This window comes from Paroedura picta, chromosome 2 (genome assembly GCF_049243985.1).
Source record: "Paroedura picta isolate Pp20150507F chromosome 2, Ppicta_v3.0, whole genome shotgun sequence".
In the NCBI taxonomy this organism is placed as follows: Eukaryota; Metazoa; Chordata; class Lepidosauria; order Squamata; family Gekkonidae; genus Paroedura; species Paroedura picta.
In genome coordinates, this window is record NC_135370.1 from 84,107,665 (window position 1) to 84,134,615 (window position 26,951).

The 26,951-nt window shown below is 43.4% G+C and overlaps 1 protein-coding gene across 7 annotated transcripts in view; it reads left to right on the plus strand.

Moving 5' to 3' along the window:
• The window catches only part of RASSF7 (Ras association domain family member 7), a 114,652-nt gene extending 89,855 nt beyond the window's left edge, over window positions 1-24,797 (plus strand). For 4 of the 7 annotated variants that reach the window (XM_077321366.1, XM_077321362.1, XM_077321361.1 and 1 more), the window contains exons 2-6: window positions 6,753-6,906; window positions 10,547-11,454; window positions 16,123-16,291; window positions 17,842-17,949; window positions 21,609-24,797. In XM_077321366.1, coding sequence (XP_077177481.1) covers window positions 6,804-6,906; window positions 10,547-11,454; window positions 16,123-16,291; window positions 17,842-17,949; window positions 21,609-21,640 — 1,320 coding nt within the window. In that variant the 5' untranslated portion in view covers window positions 6,753-6,803 and the 3' untranslated portion in view covers window positions 21,641-24,797. Of the gene's footprint in view, window positions 1-1,193; window positions 1,332-6,752; window positions 6,907-10,546; window positions 11,455-16,122; window positions 16,292-17,841; window positions 17,950-21,608 lie in introns of those variants that run through there. The other 3 variants (XM_077321365.1, XM_077321364.1, XM_077321367.1) reach the window with 3 other exon arrangements.
• Window positions 24,798-26,951: the final 2,154 nt, after the last annotated feature.

A 26,951-nucleotide genomic window follows, 5' to 3' on the forward strand; every position in this document is an offset into this window, starting at 1 on the left:
TCTGCTGTTGTATTGAAATTGTCATCTCTTGGGCTGAAGGTTCATCTTTAGTGTATATATGTGTTCAAAAAGGCATGGGCTTTAAATTTAGAGCTTTCAAATAAATTGAATGTTTTTTTCTTGCTTATTTTAGAGTAATGCAAATCAGAGTCAGAATTGTATATGATACATTTTATAGACCAGAGATAGATGAAGAGCAACCTGGGAGGACCTTTAAATAACAGACTGATTTGTTAATTGGTTTGAATGGTGTGCAGCTTTCTAAAATTAGCACATTCTGATGGCGTTTATAGATCGGCTAGAGGCCCTGGTTGCCTTAAGACGTTACAGTGGTACAATATATGTAATCTTTGTTAGTAAATTCATATGCAATGTCCGAGGAAATAATTTGCAGCAACAAGTTTATATATTCTAAATAAAATCAGAGTCTGGTGGCAACTTAATGACTTACAAAATTTATTCTGTCACTCATTTTTATGAGTTGGAGCTCACTTCAGCATGTGCATTGTGTTTACTTGCTCAGGAGAGATGAAGGAGAATAGTTCAGATTCCCTGCAAATTCACTTATCTAGTGGTCTTCAAAATACCTGCATGTAAGGGTTGTTTCTGTGGAGCCATAGTGGTGTAAACTTGAACTTAATCCTTATAACTAGGTCTTTAATACCTTAGAAGAATTTTTGCCATGAGTTTTCTGTTTTGTTTTGTTTTTATCCCATTATATTAAGTACATATTCTTACTGTTGTATTTAGGGCTGTCGGCATGTGAAACAGACTTGACTTTGCGATCCCAGTGGAGAACAGTAATTTTGATGTGAAAGTTTGATTATGAAGAGAGACTCTTTCCCACAATATTTTGACATTTGCACTGCCCACATGCCTTTCTTACCACTAATGTGGAATATGGCTAGCTGGCTATGGCAGAATCAAAACTGAGCCACCTTGCTGAAATGCAGGGGGTTCACACATAGTTTTGCTCATTTAATATTGGGCAGCCAAATGGCAGGGTTTTTTTTAAAGCAAAACTTAAGCTGGATTCAAGCAAGGCATTCATTTTGGAATGGATAGTCAGCAGTTCGGAACTGCCCTTAACTGTCACTTAAAACTGTCATTCCTCACTCTGTCTGTTTCTAGAATGGTTACAGAGGATCTTTCCATAATTGCCTTTTGTGAGAAACCCCTATAATATCCTTCCCACTCTTCCCTCGATGTCGAGGTACAAGCAAGCTTTGTTCAGACCCAGCTCCACATCTAGGCCCTTTGTGGAACTTACAACCTAGAAAAGGAAGGCCCCTGTTCCTCATGCTGGCTTCAGTTCCTATCCTGCTATTCATGTAATGTAATGTTTTGCACCTATTATAATGAACGGAAGGATGCATTTACTTAGGACAGTTTGTAGAAGAAGGGATTTTGGCTCATTAATGATCCTTTATTTTATTTTAGTGATGACTAATGTGCTAGGCTCAGTCCCAAGAATTTGCTCTAATTTTTAATTGCTCTGCTGAGCTAGAGCCAGCTTGGTGTAGTGGTTAAGAGCAGCAGCCTCTAATCTGGCGAGCCAGCTTTGATTCCCCATTCCTCCACATGCAGCCAGCTAAGTAACCTTGGGCCAGACACAATCCTGTTCTAGCAGTTCTCACTGAGCAGTACTGTCAGGGCTCTCTCAGCCTCACCCACATCACAGGGTGTTTGTTGTGGGGGAGAAGAAGGGAAGGTGATTATAAGTTGCTTTGAGACTCCTTCTAGCAATGAAAAGTGGGGTATAAAAGTCAACTCTTCCTCTTCTGTATCAAGCACAAGAACAATCATTACTTTAGGCATTACTGTACTAGAAATTTGGAATTGCTAGTATTCTTCCCCATCCCCAAAATAGAAAAGTATGTCAAGTAAAGCAGTGGTCCCCAACCTTTTTATCACTGGGTCCCCAACCTTTTTATCAACGCTTGACAATTTTACTGAGGCCCGGTGGAGGGTAGTCTTTTGCCAAGGGATGTTGCTGCCACCTAAACCCCTGATCCACTTGCTTTCCCACCACTCGCTGGGGGGCGCTGCCAGCAGCAGCTGCGCAGTGCCACGCCGAGGGGGAGCCCCAGCGATGGTGGCTGCTGGAGAGCACCAAAGGTGAGCCAGCAGCAGAGTGGCAGGGCAGCCCCTGAGGCAGCAGCCAGGGAGGAGGGCAAGGAGGAGTCACGGACCGGTACCAACTGACCAACGGACCGGTAACGGTCCCCGGACCGGGGGTTGGGGACCACTGAAGTAAAGTCCACTATCTCATGCATAAGAGGAGCAGTGTGGGGCAGTGTGTCAACAACCAGTGGGGTGTGATGTGGGGGGAGGTAATCCATCGATTACATCACCCAATGCATAGAAAGAAAAATGTGTGTTTTCTTCTATTTCATTTTCCATTGATAGTAAAGAATTTTTATAACTAATTCCGCATGTGTACTTGCCCTTTATAAGTGAATGAAAACCAGATATATGATGTGCTGGTTTGTACTGTTTGTTGGTCTTAACCAGCTAGCTTTATGGTTTTGTTCTTAAGGATACATGCACATCATCAATCTAGCTAATGTTATGTTATAACCTGACTAGGCCAACAAGTGAGGCAGAAAAATAAGAGATGGAAGCAATTTACCAAATGTCACTCCTTTCTTCAGATATTCAAAATATGAAGACTGCCCCTGGCTTTGCTCTCATGTGATACTGAAAATCCTTGATTTTTTTTTTTTTTAGGATAGCCCCTTTTTGTCTACCTGTGGCCCCATGGTGTACTGTTTGGTTAGAGGGCCTTCATATTGTGGTTGTTAGGTGTTCATACTTATGCAACTTGTGGACTGCAAGAACCAAAAAGAAGAAGCTGCCAATTTCACTGCATGTCTTGAGTTTTTCTTCCAGTATTCTAAATAGTTAAATGTTCCCCCCTATGATATATATACCCCAATATGTAAATATTAGTTGTCGAGAGACAAATATAATAAGCATGACCACAGTGCCGAAACCAATTTGGGGATTTTGTAGCTTGTGTGTTGCCCATTATGTTTCTAACCCCATTCTATAATGATGCATTTAACTTTTATCACTATTGAAATTCATTTTCCAGCCTGTCAAGATCATGCTGTATCCTAATTCTGTCTTATGCTGTTTGATACTCCTCCCAGTTTAGTATCATCTGCAAATTTAATAAACACTCCCTCTATTCCTTCATCCAAATATATGTTAAATAAAACAGGACCTAGGACAGATCCCTGATGCACTCCATTTGTCATTCTTCTCCAGGAGGATGACAAACCATTAACAAGTGCCCTTTGGTTACAATCAGTCAACCAATTATTGATCCACCTAACAGTATAGGATCCATACTTCATTTTACCAACTTGTCAACAAGAATATCATGTGGAAACTTATTAAAACTTTACTGAAATCAACTATGTCCACAGCATTCCCCTAATCCAACAAGGTAGTAACTTTCTCAAAAGAGATAAGGTTAGTCTGGCATTACCTGTTCTTGAGAAAGCTCCGCTTACGTTTAATAATCATAGCCATCTGCTCTAGCTGCTCAAGGACTGACCTGTTTGATGATTTGTTTGCCAGCTATAGATGTCAAGCTGACGGATCAATAGTTACTGGATCTTCCTTTCCCCTTTCTTGAAGATGGGGGCAACATTTGGCAACCTCCAATCTTCTGGCACTTCACCTATTCCCCAAGAATTGTCAGAAATAATGGTCAGTTTCAGAAATTATATCTGCAAGTTCTTCTAGTACCCTGTTCTGGATGTGGTAGCAATCCTCCTAAAAGAGAATGGTTGTAGCTTGGGACTGGGCCCTCATATTGGATGAAGAGGTAGCAGCAGTGGCTGTGACGCTGTTCACCAGATCCACTGTTCTTGAGCAGAGAAGATGACTGTAGCATGTTTTACATGGGACTACTCATGAAGACTGTTCAGAAACTATATGGAATGCTGTGGCCATAATGGTAACTGGAGTGGGTTGTAAGGACCATATTACCTCCTGTCTTGTTCCAGCCACACTGGCTATCAGTTGCTTCTGGGCTCAGTTCTAGGTGGTAGAATTAACCTTTAAATTATTATTACTGTTGTTGTTGTTTTGTATTGTATGCTGCCCATCCCTGTCAGGCACAGAGCAGGTTACAACAAATTTTAAATCCACAATTAACTGCCTACCCACAGTGACCAGAATTCCAGACTCAGATGATTCCCCCCACCCCCACCCCCCAAAAAACCCCAGAATCTCTGGTCAGTCAGGCCTGGAAGAAAGTGGCAATCGGCATTTCTCCTGGCATACAAGAAAGGGCCAGAAGAGCCAAGTACTGAAACAATCCCTACTGCCCGCCCACCCACTCACAATCTGCCTAAGTTCACAGAATCAGCTTTTCTGTTGGATAGCTTAAAAACTACCTCCCGAGAAAGCCTGTTCCACTGAGGAACTGCTCTCTCAGGAACTTCTTCTGGATGTTTAGCTGAAAATCTTTTGAATCAATTTCAATCCATTAGTTCTGATCTTCTGGGACAACAGAAAACAACTATGCTATATCCTCTATATGACATCCTTTCAAGTACTTGAAGATGGCTAGCATAGCACCTCTTAGTTGTCTTCTTTTGGGATCTCTTATATGGCGCCTCTTGTATAGCTTGGGGCAAGCATTCCAGAAAGGTCATCTACTCCTGTATAAATCTGCTTGATGACTCTGGTCATCTCCAGAGGCCCAGATTCAGGTGTTACACCATCTGAATGTAGATGGGTGGCAACCTGAAAAAAATCCTTCTGATAATTTGGAACATCCTCTTCAGGGAGATTTGTTGGTCTCCCTCAGCCATTGTCTTCTGTCACTAGATGGAGATTTTTTTTTGTTGGTGATGTTTGGCATTCCCACTGATTCTTAATACCCCTCTTCTGTATTTGTGTGTTTTTATGAGTTTCTGTCTTCATATGTTTTATGTATTTGTTTATGAAATGCTTTTTATTGTCTGAAATATTTTATTCTTTGCTGTGTTGGGGTTGCTGAATTGGGTGAAAAAGCAGCATAGAATGTTTAAAATAAATAAATGTTGTGGTAATACAATATATCCCAAGATCACTGATGTGTCATATCATATATGAACATTCATGTTGACAGCCTAGTTCAGATAGTAGTAAGAACAAGAGCTGTCCATGATAGACTTGCAATACTTTTTACAGAGGACACATGTGCATTAAGAAGTATGGGAGTGAGTGTGCTTGTCCCAGCCCTACCTATTTATGTGTGCACCACATAAATGCAGGGGCTCAAACTCTATGAGTTCCTGATTGGTCAAGAGAGCCTAGGCACATACAACTTGTATGTCCAGCAAATGTGCCTAGGAGGAGTGGAACCAAGTCAAGCTCACTCCCACGCCCCTTCTATGCACACTGGCTTTTTACATTATTTTGTTGTGAGCACAGCATACCATTTCAGCCAGTCTGAAAGAATGGGTAGCACAAATCTATTTTCACTAATCATTCAGCTAGTTAATCATTTAGCTGCATTTGCAGAAAACTCTATTCCAACCGGTTAATACTACAGAGTCTAAAGTAAACATTTATTTGGTATCGGTATGATTCAAAGTGTATTACTTCAGTGGGCTTTCCAACCTAGGTATTGGTTGACTTGTCATGTGACTGCAGACTTTGCTAACTTGCATATTGGCTAAGAGCAAACAGAAGTTAGTCACTACATTGTGTGTGTGTGTGTGTGTGCGCGCGCGCGTGTACTGAATAGTTCTTTACAGTTGCTCTTGTAGCTGTTCCACCCTTTTGTTGCCAGCAGTGAGTCTTAATTGGAATATATTTACCAATCTCATTCCAGGTCTGTCATGCTGGTTGGCCACATTGAGGCAGTGTGTAATGTTTATTACTGCAGTGTCTGAGTAAATGGTTATGAAACAGAACATCATATCTGCGCTCTCATATGCGGTGATTGAGAGATGTATGAGAGATCTAGGAAACTGGGGGAAAGGGAAAACCAGTATTTCATCCTGATATATGACTGTGCTAAGATTTGAGTTAGACGTACCTGTTGGAGTTCATAAGTTACAATGGCACTGTAAACTACTTTTGGAGACTTGCTTCTCTCTTTAAAAGTCATTTAATGTGGGGCTAAAGTACTCATCTGAATTATTTGCTTCTCAGGATGGCACCTCTGTAGCACAGCTACAGCTCTTTTTATTTGACATGCAACAGAAACTGTTTCAGAACATGACATTCTGCAGATGGCATTTTTATGCTGACTTCTTTGCAGGGAGTTTAGGACAATTTACATGGCTTCTCCTCCTCTATTTTCTCTCTCAACAATCAGTGAGGCATGTTAGGCTGAAAGGGTCAGCATAACTGACTTGAGGTTACTAAGAGAGGTTTTATGATTAGTGGAGTTTGAACCTGGGCCTTCCATGTCTTCATTGAACATTCCACTGCACCATAGTGGATATCTTGGGATATCTTAGCACATAGGAAGGCAAAAGCTGTCCCTTTTCCTAAGATGTCCTTATACAGAGGATGGCCTTTCGCTTGATCAAACTGACTAGCCTAGAGGATGTTGTGGTAGATCAGCAGGTCTTGAATGAGATCTGAACAGGTAACTTCTCATCCAGGCACAAACATCCCAAGACAGTCCTGCATTTCAGCCAGTTAACATTTTTGAACCTGAAGCAGACATAAGCCAGGATATAGTGTGAAAAACTAAACCTGGACAGCACCATTACCTATCTTCCTATTTCTTGCAGAGAGGACTTACTGCAATGTTCCAGACAGTCTAATCCTCTGGCCTTCTTGTGATGGAGCTGAAGGTCTGGGTGGATGGGATCCAGCGGGTCGTATGTGGTGTCTCAGATCAGACCACGTGCCAGGAAATTGTCATAGCATTGGCACGTGCCATTGGTAAGTCACATTTTTTTGGTTTTTAAAATCTAAACATAACTTTATCCCCTTTTCTGTGTTTCGTTGATAATGAGTTTCTTAATACTATTGAAATGGTTTATCCATATTTTTAGCTTCTTAATTTCCTCGTTTCATCGGCAAACAACAGTGCCCTTATGCAGTAACTGTACGGTGATAATTGCATAGATCATTGTTGTTATATCTGCAACCATTTTCTAGAAGTAATGCAAGAGCTTTGTATCCAAGAGCAAGTATTTTCTTAAATACTTGTGAGTTGAGTGGGGAGCTGACAGGTTTGAGGACAGGAAAAGAAATATTGGATATACACAACCATTCCACGCACAGTGGTTCAATGCACTTTAGAGGTAGCTTAGTGATAGTGATGATAGTGATAGTATTTAGTGATGTGGGTGACACAACAATTAAGTTATACTCCCTGAGTCGTCATCTCCTCAGTTCAGTATTTGCATATTGTATTGTATCTCCCATATGTTGTATTAATTTACTCAGCAATTGCTTGTCTTCCGTTGACTTAACAGTATTTTATTCTTTTGTTTAGATAGAAAAACCTAATGCTTCTACAGTATTTACAAATACCTCATCAACTGCAGAAGTATTTAGTCATGGCAACTAATGCCTCTGCATTTGTATTTACATGCTTACACATCTACTCCAGTTCTCTAATCCTCAGGGGAGAGAGTTGAATTTTATAGCAGCTTGTATTAACAAACTTAAAAGCCCAAGTAACAATGTATATTCTCGATTTGCTAGTAACAGGAGTCAGAAAATTGGGGTTGTAATGGTAGATAGGGTCTATTGGAGCATATGTACTTGCTTTGTAACAAGACACTTAGTAGAACAACTTCCCATGTCTTGATTGGTGACCAGCTGTGGAAGTTAGAACTGAGTGTTGTCACTGAGTGGAAATCTCAGGTACTTTTTGAAATTGCCTGTATTTGGCTGAAAGTGATGACTGGAAATTTCATTCACAGTGACGATATGGATTGTAGAATTGCTTTTGAAACACTGAAATAAACCTGGAATACTGTGCCATGGAAAGACCACACAAACAAAAAGAATGCTGCAGATCTTCTGGCTTGGTGTTGTTCATATGACTCAGACTTCTTTTCTGTATAATTACATTTGTGTATATGCACATTCCCTCTCAGTCCCTCTCCCAGCAGGGCCACTATTTCTGAATGAGGAAGTATTCTGCGGTTCTTTGCCCTTTCAGTCCCTGGTGAAAGGCTTAATCCCCACAGCATAATGTCCTGAGTAAGAGAATGTGAGATATGTGTTAATGTGCTGGTTGGGTAGCTCTGATGTTCAGTCTTCAAGCTCATTGTCATTAAAATAACAGCCTTGGCTATTTTATTTGCTTGCCACCTCCCAGTTCTAAAAACCATGCTGCAGATTTACTTCTTCATAGTCAGAGTGAATCCCTGACTCATTCTATGAAATACAAACATGACTCAAAGCTTTAGCTCTGCCTTCCCCCCCCCCCCTTTTAACAATTACATGGGCACATCAGTGCTGATTGGACTGCGTGAGTCTCCTGAAGCTATCAAGAAGGGGGTGCCTTGATCTTGTGATATAGAATAATTTACTACAGTGGCAAGAGAGGCTTGCATTAACTTCTGCTTCTGCCTTCTAACCAGATTTAGGGGCACTTTCATCCTGGCAAGGCATGATAGGGCTTCAGCTACAGCTTATGCAAATGCTTCATGAGTTGGCTGTTCAAGCAGAAGCTTTATGGGCTAGAAGCTTATTGAGTCATGAATCAAAGGTGCAAAGCTGAGTCAAATATGTCCCCCTCCATGCATGTTTAGAAACTTTGATGGCTAATGAAATCTTGCTAATTATAAGTTTGCCTAAAAGCATCTAGATTCCTGTGTAAGAAAAATGCAAATGAAATTTGGAATGCATTCTAAATGTCTTTGAAAAAAATCTGGAAGTTTTCAGAGGCATACTTCAGAGGGGAAGGAAAGGAAGCCATGGAGGCAGCTTTGCAGGGATCAGGGCTGTCAATGCAAGGGCCTGATGGCTATCTGCCCAGGGGCCACATGGGCATAGGGACCCTATGCTAATCTCTGTATGTTAAGTGACTTGCCATAAATAAATGCAGCTACACAGTAGTCTAGACCAGTGGTCCCCAATCTTTTTATCGCCGGGGACCACTCAACACCGGGGACCACTCAACGCCTTTTACTGAGGCCCGGAGGAGGAGGAGTTTACTCCTCTACTCTCAACCACTGCCCTAGCGCTCTCTGATCGCTATGGTAATGTTTAAACATCCCTTCAAAATAAGATACAGACACGCCACAACAATAAAGTGTGTTGTAAAGGGCTGGGGGGGATGAAGTAAAGGGCCGGGGGGGGGAGAAGGCATCCTTCGGGGCCCACCTCCAATTAGTCAAAGGACCACATGTGGTCCGCAGCCCACAGGTTGGGGATCGCTAGTCTAGACTATAAAGGTAAAGGTATCCCCCGTGAAAGTACCGAGTCATGTCTGACCCATGGGGTGACGCCCTCTAGCGTTTTCATGGCAGACTCAATACGGGGTGGTTTGCCAGTGCCTTCCCCAGTCATTAAACTATAAAATAATATTTGCTGCAATGTTATTGTGTTATAAATGGACATTGGTCTCTGATTTAGTATCCCTGGGTGAGTATTGCAGTCACCTAAGCCACCTCACTTGCGCGTAAGCCTATGTGTATGGGTCTCGTGTTGTATAACATAATTTAGCGTATCTGTTACATCACTTAAACTCAATTGACATTGGTGCCAATAAAATAAATATGTGTAATGTTATCGACCATTTACTTTTTATTCCTGTGAGTGGTTGTCAGAGCGGCTCCAGAACACTGGTTTGCCCAGGGGCCCATAATGCTGTTAATATGACCCTTACAGGGATGGAAGGGTAGGTAGTTTGTGAGGCTCAGCTTTTTAAGCAAATGTTTCTGTCCATAATTACTCTTGCTCTCCCTTTGTTCCCCATCAAATGAAAGGAGGAGAGTCTTCATGATCCATTGTCCTTTTCCATACAGTTGTAATTATCTTCCATAATTTGTGGCCCATGACCATACAGGGTTGTAGACACCATCGGCAGTGCTTTCCAGGTGAAAGTGTCAGAATGTCTGTTCCAGGAATTGTGAAAAATAGAACTGTATTCACAGTTTAGGATATAAATTAGAACAACAATTTCAGTCTCTCCTCCACTGTGCTTCTTCCTCTCCTGGCAGGTAGAGCAGTTGGCTGATGCATATGTAACGAGTATTCTGTTTTGTGTTTGGAAAGTGATTTCAGCAGCCTCTTCTTCAAGAACAAACAGCAGCTGCTTCTGTTAGAGTAGCAATCATTTGCAAATGCCAGCCTCTATTTCCTAGAGCAAACCGTAGTCTTCCGTGGGGGTGGGATTTCCATATTAAATCTGGAGGGAAATTGTATGCCCCAGGCTAAGGAAGGGATGGGAGCTGCATTGGAAGGATAGTGGGCTGCCTGTTACGCTTAGTTGTAAGAGGGATATTGAGTTTCATCTGGACTGGAGTGGAGTTTACTGGTGCTTTTTGCAGTGAAGACATTTCTCTCTGCTGGTGATGTACTGTTTTGCTAAGGACTGTACTTCTGTTCCTCTCCTCAGGTCAAACAGGTCGATATGTTCTCATCCAAAGACTGCGTGAGAAAGAAAGGCAACTTCTTCCTCATGAATGCCCCCTAGAGTCTCTGGCCAAGTGTGGACAGTATGCCAATGATGTGCAGTTCATACTGCAGCGCACAGGCCCCAGCCTCACAGAGAGGCCTTCTTCGGATAGTGCCCCCCAGATACCCGAGAGGACGTTTGTCAGGGCTAGCCTGCCTATCAAACCTCGGCCAGTTAGCACAGAAATGCCCAGGCCTCGGCAGCCCAAAAAATCCTTAACCTTTAACCTGGGTCCTATGAGCTCGTGTGACTTGCTTGCAAAGAACAAGCTGAGGCAGTACAAAAAGGACCCAGTGAACATGAGGGATGGTGCCAATGGGGGTTTTCTTTCCAAAGAGGAGCTGTTCAAGACCGTATTGCACCAGCAGGAGCATCTCTACACCTTAGAGATGAAGGGGGATGACTTGGAAATGGATCTCAGGCACTGGGAATATAGCAGAAACTCCAGCCCAGAGGGGGAGATTCTGCGTTTGGAGCAGCTAATTCAGCGAAATGAGAGTGAGCTGGGGGAGGAGGAGTATTGGCAGAGTGAACTGCGGTCAGAAAAGGAATGTGAAAGGAAGCGGCAAGAGAAAGTGCGCAGCCTGCAGGCCACCATGGAGGAATACACACACAAAATCCATGAGCTTACACTCAAAACAGAGGCCTTGGAGAAAGAAATCCAATGGGAAATTGGGGAGAGGACCAAGAGGACAAAGGAAGCACCTATGCAGAGCCCTGCTGAACTAGAGGAGATGGCGGCCATCATGAAAAGGGACCTGGATGCCAAGGTCAAGCAGAGTGTCCTGCTGGAAAACAGTCTGGAAACTGTGGGGAAGGCTTTGGAGGAAGCAGAGCAAAGCCTACAGGTACGTGTTTAGTGATGTTCCAACCTGAGAGGGACCCATGAGTGGATTGTTGAAGTACCTCACCTATTCTTTTAATTTGACATGTTTTTGAGTGTAGCTGGATGCAGTCATGGCAGTTAAAGGACAAGGTAGGCATAGTATAGAGGTGCAACTGAAAATGCCAGCCTGTGAGTCCAATTCCAGTTGTCAAAAATGGCTAAGAGGCAAAAGACTCCTGCTTGAAAAGCTATCGTGAACTAGAACGTTAAGCACCAAGGCCTCCTTTGCAGCTTAGAGTTCTACCTAGTATTTAGTGGTAGATAAGGTGGCTCTTGGAACTCTTCATTTTATGAGCCTACAAAGGACGCTGGCTAGAAATGTGTAGGCCTTGCCAGTGGTCTGGAACTAGGCCACCCCGTTGTTAAACTCTTGGTCACTTCTAGACACGTGTGGCAGATATCTTTTGGGAATATGATGTGCCCTAGCATGCTTAAAGCTGATCTCCTCCAGAATTGATAGAATGGGACTAACAGAGTCCTACTGTGACTCTGACAGTCGTGGAGTGAAACTGGCATGGATGATGCTGGCTTCTCTGATCAAGCAAGATATGAGGATGTAGTGTTGGTGTGAAGCTGAGAACAACATTGTAGGTAGTGTGTGATTAAGCACCAGAAAAATACAGAAAGCACTGGCAATATAAACACCAGCTAAGAGCCAAGTGCATCTGTTACTATTGCAAGTACTTTCCCACTGTGTATCAGGGACACTTTGATGTGCTGCAAGAAATAATTTAATTAAAAGTTCTGTCCAGTGAGCGCAAAGCATCTATCCTTCACAAGGGGGCTGCCTGTTGCATCCCTATAGGATTTCTTGTTTTGGGCCTCCCTCTTTTCAGTCCAGCTGTTTCAAATGTAATTTGTGTGATTCAATCCCAGCTCAGTGGCTTGTGCAGATGTGAGACAGTGTCCTCTGAGTCTGGGTGGTTCTTACTCCCATCTTTTTAAAGTGTAAGAGTGAAGTATGTAGGCAATAGTCAGCAATCAGAAGTCAGTGTAGGGAGGTGTTAGAAGCTGTGCACGCATTTTGCTCCCCTGTGGACCAGTGTGTGATTGTCCAGTTTTGCTTTAGGTAGAAATAACTCAAAATGATTTCTAACCCCATCTTCAAATGTTTACTATCCCTTGGTGCCCTCTTATGGACCAGTGGAAGAACTGCTGCTTTGATTCAAGCTGCTTTGATTGTGTGTAAATAATACATATATGTGCATGCACATATTTATGTGTGTGTGTGTAAATAAAAACTTTATCATATCTGGAGTTCAAAGATTCCTGGGGTCCAAACTCAGAGTGCAAGCCTGTGCTCTTCTATATAACAGAGCCTTCTCAGGTTTCTAGGAATGAGAACATCACTTCTCCATTTATTGAAAAAGACAGGAGCTTCCTCTTCAGTTATCCAGCTTTTGGATAACCTCATAACACAAGTGAAAAACAGGCTTGGTTGCCAGCATCCTGTAACTCAGCCCCATGAACTCTAACTGGTTAAGAGGCACCAAGGAGGTCCTGTGCAAAAGATTGCACCGGGGGGGGGGGGGGGAGAGAGAGAGAGAGAGAGAGAGAGAGAGAGAGAGAGAGAGATCTTTATAGATAGAAATAACCAGTGGCAATTTTCAGACAAATACCAAATGTTTGTGTAATGTTGTTCTTTTGTATTTCTGCGACCAATTTTGAAACTTCTCTCTGTTCAGCCAGTTTCTGACAAGAAGTGTTTAACTATGACGAAATTTCTTGCTGAGTCCGGTACAAAATCTCTCATTAAGGGTATGATTCATTGGAAACTTAGAGTGGGCCTTTTTGTAATGCGTAAGCTCTGCCCATGAGGCTGGGAGTTCAATCCCAGCAGCCTGCTCAAGGTTGACTCAGCCTTCCATCCTTCCAAGGTCGGTAAAATGAGTACCCAGCTTGCTGGGGGGTAAACGGTAATGACTGGGGAAGGCACTGGCAAACCACCCCGTATTGAGTCTGCCATGAAAACACTAGAGGGCATCACCCCAAGGGCCAGACATGACTTGGTGCTTGCACAGGGGATACCTTTACCTTTTTTAGGGTTGTCAGCTTCCAGGTGGACACTGGTGATCTCCCGGAATTATAACTAATCTCTAGGGGAGACATCAGTTCCCCTGGCTGGTTTAGAGCAGCCATTCTCAACTTTTTTTGGGGGGGGGGGGCTATGGCAGTTTTAGGAGCTCTTTTCAGGTTCAGTAAACTGGCTGCTTGTGCTAATAAAGGCCTAAGCTAAGAGTGAACCAGTTATACTCGATGCATGCGTGAGAAAGATTTCTAGAACATTCAAACTAAGAGAAACAATTGAGTTAATTTTTTTCTTGAATGCATTAATTCACGCACACACAAAGGAACAGATTACATTATTTGTTTTCAGGGTATATCATCAGTTCAGTTACCAGTTCCCCCATAAACCCTTAGGGCTCCCCTTCTCACATGTTTCAGTCTGTGGCTCCCTTCGAATGTGCCAGCATCCCCCAGGGGGCCATATGGTCCCCCTTGAGAATGGCTGATTTAGAGAATGGATTTTATGGCATTTTACATTGCTGAAGTCCCTCCCCAGCTCCACTCCTAAAATCTCCAGTTACTTCCCAACTCAGAATTGGTAACACTAGTATTACCTGCAGTAGAGTTGCCAGCCATTTTCAGCGTGCCAGTACCTTTGAAATTCTGATACCAGAAGTTGAGTGCATCTGCAAAATGACTGCTGCAGGAGGTGGAGAAGCACAAAATATCAGGGAATGAGGTTATACTAGTAACTCTTCAATATTTCAGACAGAAGCTATGTTTAACTTAATGTGAGCCAGCATGGTGTAGTAGATAACAGCGGTAACTTTTAATCTGGCAAGCCAGTTTTGATTCCCGTTCCTCCATTTGCAGCCAGCTGGGTGACCTTGGGCTAGTCACAGTCCTGATACATCTGTTCTCACAGAGGAAGGCAATCTGAGAGTCCTTTGAGCAGTGAAAAGTGGAGTATAAAAACCAACTCTTATTCTTAAATAAACATCTTTATTTGAACTAATTTCTTGCATACACACAGCTTACGTTCAGCCACTCATTGAAGATCCTTGTGCTCTGGTGACAAGTTTATAACAGACTAATATTCTGGTTTGCATGCAAATTTAAGCTCAAATTTAAAATAAAGGATTGGATCCAGTAGAAAAATTTTGCTGACATAACATGGAGAGATTTTTTTGTTGAATCCCTCCCCCCACTGCAGACATTTGATTCCCCCTTGTGCTATTCCAGGGCAGTGTCCTATCTCTTAGGTAGAGTTACTGTGAGTTGAGGAGATAAGGAAATCGTGTTATGAACAATCACTTATTAATGGTGAGGATATGTCAAGTTGTTTCCTGGGCTGTTCATAACACACATATTCTGACCACGCCACTTTGCTTCACAAGTTTGCCTTAACTAGTAACACTCCTCTATCGCCTGCACATACAGACTTGCCCAGTACTGCACCTTTATATCTCCTATTCTGATGAAAACTGATTTGCTTCTTACCTGCCTGTAGTCTGCACAGGGCTTTTTACCCACTCCCAGATTAACTAAATCCCTGCAGTCTACACTCTGTTTCCATTTTGATTTTGGGCACTTTAATTTTTCCCTCTGCAACATGCCTGATTGCTTTGTGGTGATCCTACCTTTCTCCTCCAATATCCTGGAGTGAATATAAGAATCAATATTTTAAAAAACGCCATGAGTAAATGTGCAGATTTTTGCTTTTTTTAAAATTAACTCACTGCTCCATGCCTCAGAGCAAACCAGTCTTCTCTGATTGGCCAGGGCCTCAGTTTAAAGACGTCCTGGTTCCCAGTTGCAAGGCTTATCTTCAAGTGACTGCGTTCCAGAAGCCCTAACTTCTCTCAGTAGAGATTTGCCTCTTGTTATTTCCCTCTCCTCTGCTGACTCCAATCCTCTCCCACCCCCTCATTCAAGAATAGAAAGAGGCTCCTCCAGCAATTGGCATGCCGGCGGAAGCGCTTCCCTCCCCCCCTCTCCTGCAGCAAGAAGCTTGCTGGGCCGCAAGCTAATCGGCTGCTTTGGCAGCCGATTTGCTCACAGCCTGTTGAGTTTCTCGCTGCAGGGGGGAGGCAGGGAGAGGGAGCCACGGCCCATGCCGAAACTCTTGTGGCCCAGCAACGCAGACCGGGGGTTGGGGACCACTGGTCTACAGGGCACCATGATTCACCTGTTCTTCCTTCTAGCCATGTATGGAACAAACTAGATATGTGTCACCCTGCTCTGGCAAAGAGGAGGATGGAACACAACCAAGGAATGCAGGGGAGCTTGCCATGTGCTGCTAATGCGAAATCTCTAGATAAACCTTCAGTTCTGTCTCCATTTTGGTCAAGGTGGGGGGGGGGGGAAGAAATCATGTACCATCTAGATTTTCCAATGTGTAGGCATCCAGGGATGAATATCCAGCTTCCACATTATACCCATCCTCAGCTGCAGTTTCTGGTGAATTTCTAATCACGGGTGAGGAAGACATGGACAGTGCCCATGGATTGAGATTTGAGAGGCTGGGGCAAGATCATAAGACTGTCTTATGCGGCATCTTAGTTCATTTGAAGTGTTGGAGATTCGGAGCTTACTCTCGCCTGTTCCCTCCTGTATCTTGCAGACCCAGAACCAAGAACTGGAGGATCTAAATAAGGAGCTGAGGCAATGTAACTTGCAGCAGTTCATCCAGCAGACGGGAGCCATGGTGACTGTCTCACAGCCCAGATCAGAGGCGGAACCCCAGCTGGATCAGACTAGTTCTGAGCTGCCAGCTCATCAGAGAAATGGAGGTCAGAATCCTTCTCAAAGAGTGGGTGGGCAGAAGGGGGAGGGAGGCGAGGATAGATGGCTTAGTACTTTCTAGAAGGCTGTAATGCTTCCTTCCATTTTAGACTGATAGGAAGTGCTGCTTGTGGTGCTTCTCTGGCTGCTTTGGCAAAATCTTAGGTTTAAGAGCCCAAATAAATGAATGGCTGGCTGAATCACAGATTGAGCAGAATAGGCTGTGAGGAGAAGGAACAGATGGCCGGAAAGTGGGATTGCTCTTAAAAATATAATACTGCAGTAGCTGACAGCAGCAAGTGAAAGTTTCATCATCTAACTGAACTCTGCTTTGTGGGTCTTAAATCTAAACATAGTTGTTTTCATAAGCATTTGCCATAAACTTCAGCTTGTTAAAGTTAGGATTTGCATGTACAACTTCACACTTCATTCAACGTGTGGCATTTCAGTAAAAGACATCTATATAGTGTTGAATTTTCTTTCTCTTCTCTTGGGAAATCCAAGGATACAGCAATGAAAGAGGCACCTTAAAGATGGGCACTTCCTCTCTCATAGAATAACTTTGTTTTATGGCATCAGTATTGGCCATCTGCAGTCAATGGCCTAGCCTAGCAGTCTTGTTTGTCTGCTCTGTTAAAGCAAAGAGTTTCTGAAGACCGACACCAGTGTCATGATATAAACATTTGTGGGCTGTGCGTGTGTTGGATTTCTGTTACGTGCAGTGCTCTACATGTTTCAGCTAAAACATTTAGGGGCCAAACTACATGTTAGATATACCATGTGGTTGCCATGGGGACTTGTTGCCATATAGCAGCTGTCACTTCCCTGTGGGAACAATTTGAAAGCACCACAGGATCCTGATTCAGATTAAGACTGCAGCACAGAAAGAGGAAGTACTTCTACCTTCCCAGCCATGCTGTCTTCCCAACATGGAATGGCAGTGGAATGCTGTTTACGCCATCAGGGATTGCCCAGGCACTGAATGTTTTCATATTGAATTCCTCCCCCCCCCCCCCCGCAGGGGTGTTTTGGACTAGGAAAATGGTATGAAAGGGAGGCAGGAGTCCTTTCCACCCACTGTGGCCCTGATCCAAATTAGGCCCATGCAATACTCCTGAATTGTGTTTCCTATTACAGTTACTGTGTCATAACATTTTTAAAACAGGGCTTCAAGATAGGGAAAATACCCTGGTGTTAAAATGATTTCCTGTCAGCATAAGTTAAGACCTGCTGAGGGAGTTGTGCTTGACGGGGCAAGGAGTGCTGTTGTCATACTTATCTCGTATAGTATATGACCATATGTTGTAAATAAGAAAAATCTAAGGTGCAGATTAAATGCATTCAAGAAAATCTGTGTTTCCTTTATTATTTTAATCACAATAAGAAATGCCAAAATTTATGTTTAGGGAATGTTCCTTTGTATAGGGGGACAGGAATGTTCACTGCACAAAGTCTGAGCTTAAATGTACTAAAGCATTGGTTCTGCTAAATCTAGGCTTTTCTGGTGGACTAAATGAATCTTTGAGTAACTAAATTGTATTATGTTTCTCTTCCATAGACCTATCCAATTCCATCACAGATTCACCTCCCAGAGCTACAGCCAAGCAGTTCCTCGGCAATCCACGGAACCTTCAGAACCCCCTGGTGTCCAGCTTGAACCCTGAGGGTGTGTATGTTTGAACTGGCCTAAGTCTCTTGTGTCCTTTAATGCCTGGTCTTGCCAAGCAGACATCTCAAAGTTCTAGTCTTGCTACAGTGGGGGCAGCTGTTATCTGGGAAGAGGTGGCTATGCAGAAAACTCTTCAACTTCCCAGTTTTCTCTCCTCTTTCTCTCCCTCTTGACCAACAGCTTTTTAGGATACTAAAAGATTGGTTGTCATTACTATAATACTTGTCATGTATGCTATAATTCTTACATAGCTAATAATAGGCATTGGCAAGGATGGGAGATGTCAGTAAGCAGAATCCCAGGGAGTTGCTTTCATACTTGCCAGTCCACGACAAAGGGTTTGTATAATTCATGAACAGCGTGCTTTGTGGCAGTTGGGCAATTGGCAGATGCTCACAAGTAACATGTTGATTACTTGCAGAATGGCCCCTCTTTGAGGGCATTTGTTTTGGCTACTCAGTGCAATATTGCTTTTTCTGTTGAAGAAGTGTACTAGCTGAAACCTGTTTGCAACTTTACTAAAGAGAACCTTGTTTTGAGCTCTTGCAGCCAAATTTCAATATTTTGGCTATGCTTGAATACACATTGGAACTTTTAATAAGTTGATTTCAGAGGGTTTGTTTCACTTTATGCATGCACACACAGAGAATGTGCTGGCTGACTTATTTTAGGTGTTATAGGGAGAGTGTTTTATTTGGGATGTTGTAGGTTCAAGGTCCCTAGAAAAGATCTATATTTCTTTTTAAAATATATAATTAATTGGGAAGAGAATGCATAGTAATTTTAAGGCAATGCCCTAGATCAGGGATGTGTTCCATGATTTTTACTGCAACGTGACAACTCTCCAGCTGGGTCAGTCAAAGCAATATGTCTCCCACATTAGACAAAGTATCCAGTGCAGCATGACTGTGTTGTTGTCCTCAGAGATCAATATATACACATTTTTATGCCTGAGCTGGTGAATATATATGGAGTTGAGTGCATTGACTTTTAAAGGAACATCTGTGACCGCTCCCGCGGTATTAAATAAAAGGGTAAGGGCAATGTGGGGAGGAGAAAGGGCGGGCTTGGTCTGGGATAAAAATTCAGAGGGCCCAAGGCTCCCCATTGGCTGCTTGGCCTAGCCTCACCTGGCCCAGCCGGGGAGTCACCGCGCAGACACTGAAGGATGGCCACGCAGTGAGTCCTCCGCCTGGGTTCTCCTCCCACTGGGGAAAGAAGCAGGGAGGCCGCGTCGAGGATGCGGCCTCCCTGCTCCTTTCCCACCTCAGGGCCCGTGTTCAGGAGCCTTCTGCCGGCCCCAGGCCACCTTCGCAGCGTCCAGGAGGCTGCGAAGGGTGCCCCTGGGACCGCCAGAAGGCCGCCCCGCCCACCACCACTGCAAAGAGCCTTCTGCTGGGCCCAGGCACTCCCTTGCAGCGTCCTCGATGCTGCTAGGGAGCTACTGGGGCCGGCAGAAGGCTGCGCCACACCCCCCCAAGAGCCTTTTCCTGCCCCGCCCCGCCCCGCCCCTCCCCCCAATCCCCCTCCCAAATCGTCCCCCCTATCGACTCCCCCCCCAAACCCTTCAAATACCCCCCTCCTTTCCCCCCGCTCCCCTCCAAGTCCACCTACCTCCCTGGCTGCCTTCCTTCCTTCTCCCTTCCTTCCTCTATCTCTCGATCTCTTCCCCCAACTCCCCCTCGCAATTCGACCCCCTCTTGCCACTCCCCCCCTGCCCCCTCCAAGTCCACCTACCTCCCTGTCTGCCTTCCTTCTTCCTTCTTTCCTTCCTGACTTCCTCTACTTCTCTATCTACTTCCTGCCTATCTCTTTCTCCCTCTCACTTGCTCTGTTTCCCCCTTCCTCTCTAACACACTTCCTGTGTTCCTTCCTGTCTTCCTTCTATTCATCCCTTCACCCACCCCTTTCCCTCCTTCCCTCTTCAACCTTCCTTTCCTCCCTTATTCTTCCCTATGCTCTCGCGCACGGGTAGTCAACCTGTCATCCCCCAGATGCCCATGGGCTACAATTCCCATTAGCCCCTTCCAGCATTTGCTGGCGGGGGCTCATGGGAGTTGTAGTCCATGAACATCTGGAGGACCACAGGTTGACTACCCCTGCTCCAGCACCCACTGTATTTCAGCTACAGTGGGCTTAATTTCTAGTTTTGAATAAACAAACAGTAATTGAGTGGCATTCATGTGAAACATTCATAGAATCATAAGAGTTGGAAGGGACCTCATGTCTAGTCCAACCCCCTGCACAAAGCAGGACACTCATAACTCTATCGCTCATCCACTGTAACCTGCCACCCCCTTGAGCCTTCACAGAATTAGCCTCTTCACCAGATGGCTATCCAACCTCTGTTTAAAAATATCCAAAGATGGAGAACTGACCACCTCCCGAAGAAGCCTGTTCACCAAGAAACCGCTCTGTCAGGAACTTCTTCCTGATGTTTAGACGGAATTTCTTTTGAATTAATTTCATCCCGTTGGTTCTGGTCCGTCCCTCCAGGGCAAGAGAGAACAGCTCCATCCTCTATATGGCACCCTTTTAAATACTTGAAGATGGTTATCAGATCCCCTCTCAGTTGTCTCTTCTCCAGCTAAACAGACCAAGCTCCCCCAACCTTTCTTCATACATCTTGGTCTCCTAACCCCTTACCATCTTTGTTGCCCTCCTCTGGAATAATGCTGGGCAAACAATCAAGCTTTGAAAAATCCTGGGGAAAACCCCAGTTTTTCCTGATAGGATGCCATTTTCCTATGTGTATCCTACACAGAAGCTCCAGATGTGTTCCCTAGGAATGGGTTTTTATAAGGGGTCATATTTTTCAGGTTGCTTATTTAAAGGCAGCCTAGGCACTAGACTTTGAGCATCTGTTGAGCCCAGATTTTTTTTTAATTAATATTTTGACAGAATATAGAACCTTCAGCCTCCTTGCCTAGAATCAGCCAGGTGTTTAGTTCAGTTATATCTTCTCTATTACGATTTTCCTTTGTTAAATCAGCCTAGTGTCCTCTTATTCTCTGTCGCTTCTGTTGGAGGAGTTTTGTCTTTTTAATATTGTTAGTGTTGGGCTGGTGTTTTGTTTTCAAATATAGGAACATGTTTTAATGAGTGTTTCTTTGCTTTGCTATGGGTTTCCTGTGTGCTGGCTGAAAATAATTGAAATTTCCTATGTACTAGTGCTAAGGGCAATTTTAAAGATTCTAGTGCTCACCACTCACTGTTGTCACCTCTGGAACCACGGTGGCTTCAGGCAGTTCTGCTGTAGGGTGATCAGGGGTACCCAACAGAGACCTGACTGATGATGCCACTTGCTGTTGTTACCACTGTATTCTGGATGGCAGCAAGAAGAACAGCAGCCACTGGCAACCAGGGCAGTTCACTGGTCTTGGATGCCCCCCCCCAGTGTGGGGCACAGGGCAACTACCCCATGCCTAAGAGTGTTACAGTAAGGGTACATCTGCTGCATTATCCCATAATACTGTGAGTGTATACACCCTAGATCACACCTAGTAGGAAGACTCTGTGCCTCTCTGTTTTTGCTTAAATCCTTAACTGCATGGAATGGCATCTCCTCTTCCTCCCTCTGGCTGTCCCCTCTCCTGTTTATCAAACACTAAGCTGTCATAACAGGGTCACTTCATTTATTTTTGTGTGTCTTACAGTCATATCAACAAGGCAGAGCATCTGGAGGTAGAAAGGCCAGCCAAGGAGGACTGATTGCCTTGCAAGTGTAACTATATAAAAATAAAACCCTATTTCATGTATGTATTTTGACTTATTTTTTATCATGGATGGATGTAGATGGTTATGCAAAAATATTTTACAGACTTTTTTTTTTTAAGAAGAGAGCTTAACCCATTTGGAGTAAACAGATTGGTTGTATTTTTTTAAATGTGCTTTCTTATAATTAAGATGCTGTTTGTAGCTTCTCTGAAAATTTATATAGCCTTTCTATTTTACAAGTTCATCAAGTAACAACACTTAGGACTGAATAGCAGCTGTCCTGAAAGGGTGTGAAACCTGCTGGGAACGAACCATCCAAAGCATTGTAATAGCAAGTCCTCTGTGTCCATTCTGAACATTATACTGCAAGCTACTGCCATACAATGAAGGGGTATATTGTCAGCCAGGCCTCTGGACTGGACTGCATCAATGCGCTGTGCTGCTTCATTCATATATGTTGTTGAACAGCAGTTTTTATGAGATATATTTGATATTTTGTTGGAAATACACAGCTGTTTCTGTTGAAATGGGAGAGAGAAACAATTTATCATTCCTTAGTAAGCTTACAAGATATAAAGAAATGTCACTCTGGGATAGGCATGCAAGCATCCATGGCCCTTGAAAGGTCCCACTCATGCCGTTGTTGAGTCCCTTTCATGATGGACCTTTCAGACCTGGTAAAATGATATTCAGGTGCTAGCAATCTTCTGCCATTTGTGCCTCGTGCCAAGTCTTGTATTGTTCAATTTGCATTATTAGAATTAAGTTGCTTTGGGGCGTGTTTATACTCACATAGGAGTGTGTGTGATTGAATTCTAGAGTGTGTTTTCCTCCTTTCAAAATCCAGCTTGTAAAAGTTAAACAGATGAATGACAGACTTTAACTTGTGCTGGTGGGGGCTGGCAATAAAAGGACTATTCTCCCTTATAGATTGCTTGGCTATTTGTATGTCTTCCTCTTCAAAGTAACATCTAAACCTGTTACTAAATTTCTGTAGAATAGAGTAAATCCAGATTCATTAAGTACATCCAGATTTCTTGTTCAAGAAAGCTGGCCAGTGAACCAGTAATACAAGTACAAATAGCCTATCTAGAATGGTCAATAGTTGGACGAATGCCCAATTACCCTGTGTGGGATAGTAAATGTCTGATACAAATGGGAATTCAAAGCTTCCACCCTTTTCCAGCTGGACCATCCCAGAGTACCACACCCCATACTTACTTAGGCCCAATCCTGTTGCAGTGGGACTCCTCAGCTACATGTAGTGGTTTGGGAAGAAGGGAAGAAGGAAGTGAAAGCAGCAGTGGAAGGAGGAAGTATCTCTTCATTTACATCAGTCATTTTGTCTGGGAGCTGCATTACCAAGCTTGTCCATACTGTCTTTGATGATGTGATAGAAGGGGAAAAAACCAATGTGACATACAGCAAATGTCTGTGCGTCTCTGTGTGTGTATTTGGAAGTGCTTGTGCCTGCTTCCTTGGTTTTCTGGGGGTGGGGGTAGGAGGCTGGCCACCCTCAGCTTCAGTGACTTTTATTCAGCAGTTTCCTCCCTGCTGGTTAGTACCTCATGTTCATTTTGCTAGTGTTCTTTGTGGCCAAACCTTCCAGTGAAGCTGAATGTTTAAATGAGCTTCAGTGTGGCCATGCCGTTTATTTCTGCAATTTAACTATTGTGAATTACTTGGAACCTACAAGGTTGTTTCCCTTTCACTTCTCTGTGGCAACTGCAGCGCCTTTCCTCCGCTGTGATGGTCACTTCCTAGTACTTCTGTATGCATGAAGTCTCCTTGAAAAACATTGGTCTTGCTCAGGGAAAAGCAAAGTGCTAGTGACAGAGGAAGTGAGCCACCACAATGGGCAGAGAGAAGTGTGACGGGAGTGATGTCATAGGATCCAGGCCAATGTCTCCTTCTTTTACTAAGCTGTTGTTAAATGAAGGCCTTTCAAGGAGCCAGGTTATTTTCAAGGCCGTCCATTCAACTGCCTGTAGTGGGCCCTAGTCTTGGGGAAGCCTTATTCTGCTCTCAGCACCTCATGCTGTTGACTGCTTAACTGTCAGTGGGGAAAAGCAGTGGCTAGTGGAACGGCTTCATTGGTTCCAGACCATTCATGTAGTCTGTCAAGCTTCCAGAGAGATCGTGGTATGTTTGGAAAGTACCTTGTTAAATATTTTCTCATTAGGCAATAACCCAGAAGTACTGTGATTACGCTTCTGGGTAGCACAGTAGTCCTCAAACAACCTGCTTCTTACTAGGCAGGATGACAAATCAGGTGGTTCTTCTTCTTTTTTTTTTTTACAATCTCAGACAGGGCAGAACGCAGTCATTCTTTTTCAGCAAAGACCTGTGTTCATAAATCTTCTGCTCTTTTATAAGCTTAAACTTGGCTGAAATTGAATAGTTATACCTCCCAGCCAACGAGAAAACCTGACTATATTACAAACTACTTAGAAAATGTTCTGATTTTTCTCTCGCTAATCCTTATAGTGAAGAAAGAAAACCCTTGCTCATTTTATCAGGTCTGAGTGGAACCCCAAATTTGTCCAATTAGGGTGAGAGGAATTACAGCCAGAAAATTACTGTAATGCACTTAACTAGATAGGTGCTGTTTTACTACCAGCTTTGAAGCTGCAAATTCAGTTTGCTTCTGGAATATTAAGGAGCATGCATGTTCCACTTTTCTTATGACAGCAGCTCAGAACTGCCTTGATTCCAATGCTGATGAATGAGACCAAGTAGAATTGCTGATACTTTTGCAATTTTATAACAGCTGCATGTTAATATGGGAATGAAATGGCCATTACTGGTAACATTAATTGCTGAATTGTTCATTTGGCCAGTAAAGCTGCATTTTTGTGTGTTTACATTGTCCAGAACTGATTTATGTTGTCATTGTGATGCCAAGAATGGCAAGACTAGACACAGGAGGGTTGAATGTAAATTTGGCTGAGAGACCATGAATGGTTCTAGAAGCCCTGACCTTGTTTGTAAAATGCCCTTTTTGTGTATCATGCATATGAAATTTGACTCCAGTTTATATTGTTCCATGTGTGAATGCACATCCCAGGCATTAATGGCATTATTTGGTTTCAAATTGTAATAAAATTCCAAAAATTAATTTGCATAAATATGTGTCTTCTGATTTATGAGTAAATGTATTAAATGGCCCTGTTGCCACCCCTTGGTATGTCTTTGCAACACATAGCTTTCTACATCCCAAGTCTAATACTACACATATTTGAGGGTGTTTCCCCACTGAGGACTCTTCTTGTTGGCATGGCTGCTGTTCAACTTCACAACTAGCCCATGTGCATTTCACAGTGCCAGGCTTCCACTATAACTGAGAGATTCAGACATCGTAGCACTGCCATTGCACATGTCCTATCAAACAATTCCTAATGCTGAAAAATTGACATGTGGGGTCTGGGATCCAGTGACCCTCTAAATGCATAGTAAGGAGCCAGTTTGGTATAGTGGTTAAGAGCAGCGGCCTCTAATCTGGAAAGCCCGGTTTAATTCCCCACTCTTCCACATGCAGCCAGCTGGGGTGACCTTGGGCTAGTCATGATTCTGCTAGAGCTGTTCTCGCAGAGATTTCTCAGCCCCTTATAGGGTGTCTGTTGTGGGGAGACACATACCCCTATGAATCCTGACTTCTTGTTTATACCCCTATGAATCCTGACTCAAATTATGCACTGCCTATTCTCTTTTGAGAAATTAATGAAAAGGGAAAAGTGATTGTTTTGTAAAGACAGGAGAAGGAAGACTTTCCTGTCAATTCAGTCCACAGAAGCACAAAGATGGCTGATATTACATGTATCCCCATTAAATCTCTGTAGCCTATTACAACTGGGAAGCACACTGTGTGCTATTTTCATAAGCAAAACTAATAATCAGCCTGCAGGCTCCCTTAATCTAATCAAGTTGGCCTGTTTCTGCAATGAAGCCAACAATAACAGCATGTCTCTTCCTTTCTGAACGGATGGACCCCCCCAAACACAAATAAAATATGCTTTTTATCCCACTCAAACCACCCAGAATAAATTAGAAGTCAGTGACATTGGCCCTTTCCAAATTCCAATAACAGTGGTTGAATTTGGGCTGCTGAAGGTTGAGGTAGCTGCTTGGATTGAGCACCGCCAGCATTCCCAGGAAAGGTATAGAAAGACGGAGCCTTGCAGAGGGGGCACGTTTGCCTGGGCAAAGGGCAGCTGATCTCCAGCAAGCTTGAGATCTGCCAAGAGAGACATACATATCACTATCAACAAACTAGAAGAAGAATTGAAGAAATGCAAGAGGTACACTAAATCATAATGGACAGCAATCCCAGGGAGGTTTCATACATTTTGCTTAAGGAATTGCCAAAGCATTATTTATTCAAGTGTACTGCATGGAATGTAGCCTGTGAACAGTCATGTGTAGGGTATTTGTTGTTGTTGTTTTTAAAGCACTATCAAATTACAAAATCACTGTTGACAGCTTCCTCATCTTTTTTGGGGGGGGGGGGAGGAGGGGATTACAAGCTCTCCTACAGCACTTCCAAATGCTGTTGTGCTTGCTTACAGTGGGACATTTTCCCAGAGCTTTAATGTTTGACTAATAAGGAAAAGTGCTTTTCTGCTGCAGCAATATAGTAGGGAGTATATTATCAGAAGTGCTGTGAAGAAAGAGCTACAAAAACACCCCCCACAAACACACACACACACACACACAAAAGGAACTTAGAAAGTATGCTTGCCACTCAGTGTTGTTTGTGTAGAGGGATTTCAGACTACCATAGCCTAATAAATGGAGAACTACATTAGAACCAGTACAAGTTTACTCATTTTCGGAAGTACTCAGAAACAGGAGTTGGAAGGGGACATAAAGAGTCATCTAGTCCAACCCCCTGCCTAATGCAGGAACTCACAACTACTTCTGTAAGGATGCATCACCTTTTTCTGCCAATTGTGCCTCAAAAGACTTAGAAAATGTAGTCATATCCTTAGTTTGGAAATTTAGAGGCAGACAATAGCTAGCTGGTTGGTGGGTGCAGCGCAAAAGCCCGTTTTCCTACACCAGAATAACCTTCCCCTTCCATCTTACCATTCAGTTCTGGCTGCAGCTGATCAGCCACTGTGTGGCTGATATATATATATATGTACCATTTGAATCGTGCATTAGGGTAGCAATTGAACACTTCTAAGCTCTGCTGCATCCCAATGTAATTCACACTGTGGGATCAAATCATGATCTGAGGAATGCTGTGGGTAAGTCTGTGCTTTATTGTTCTATCGGAAGAT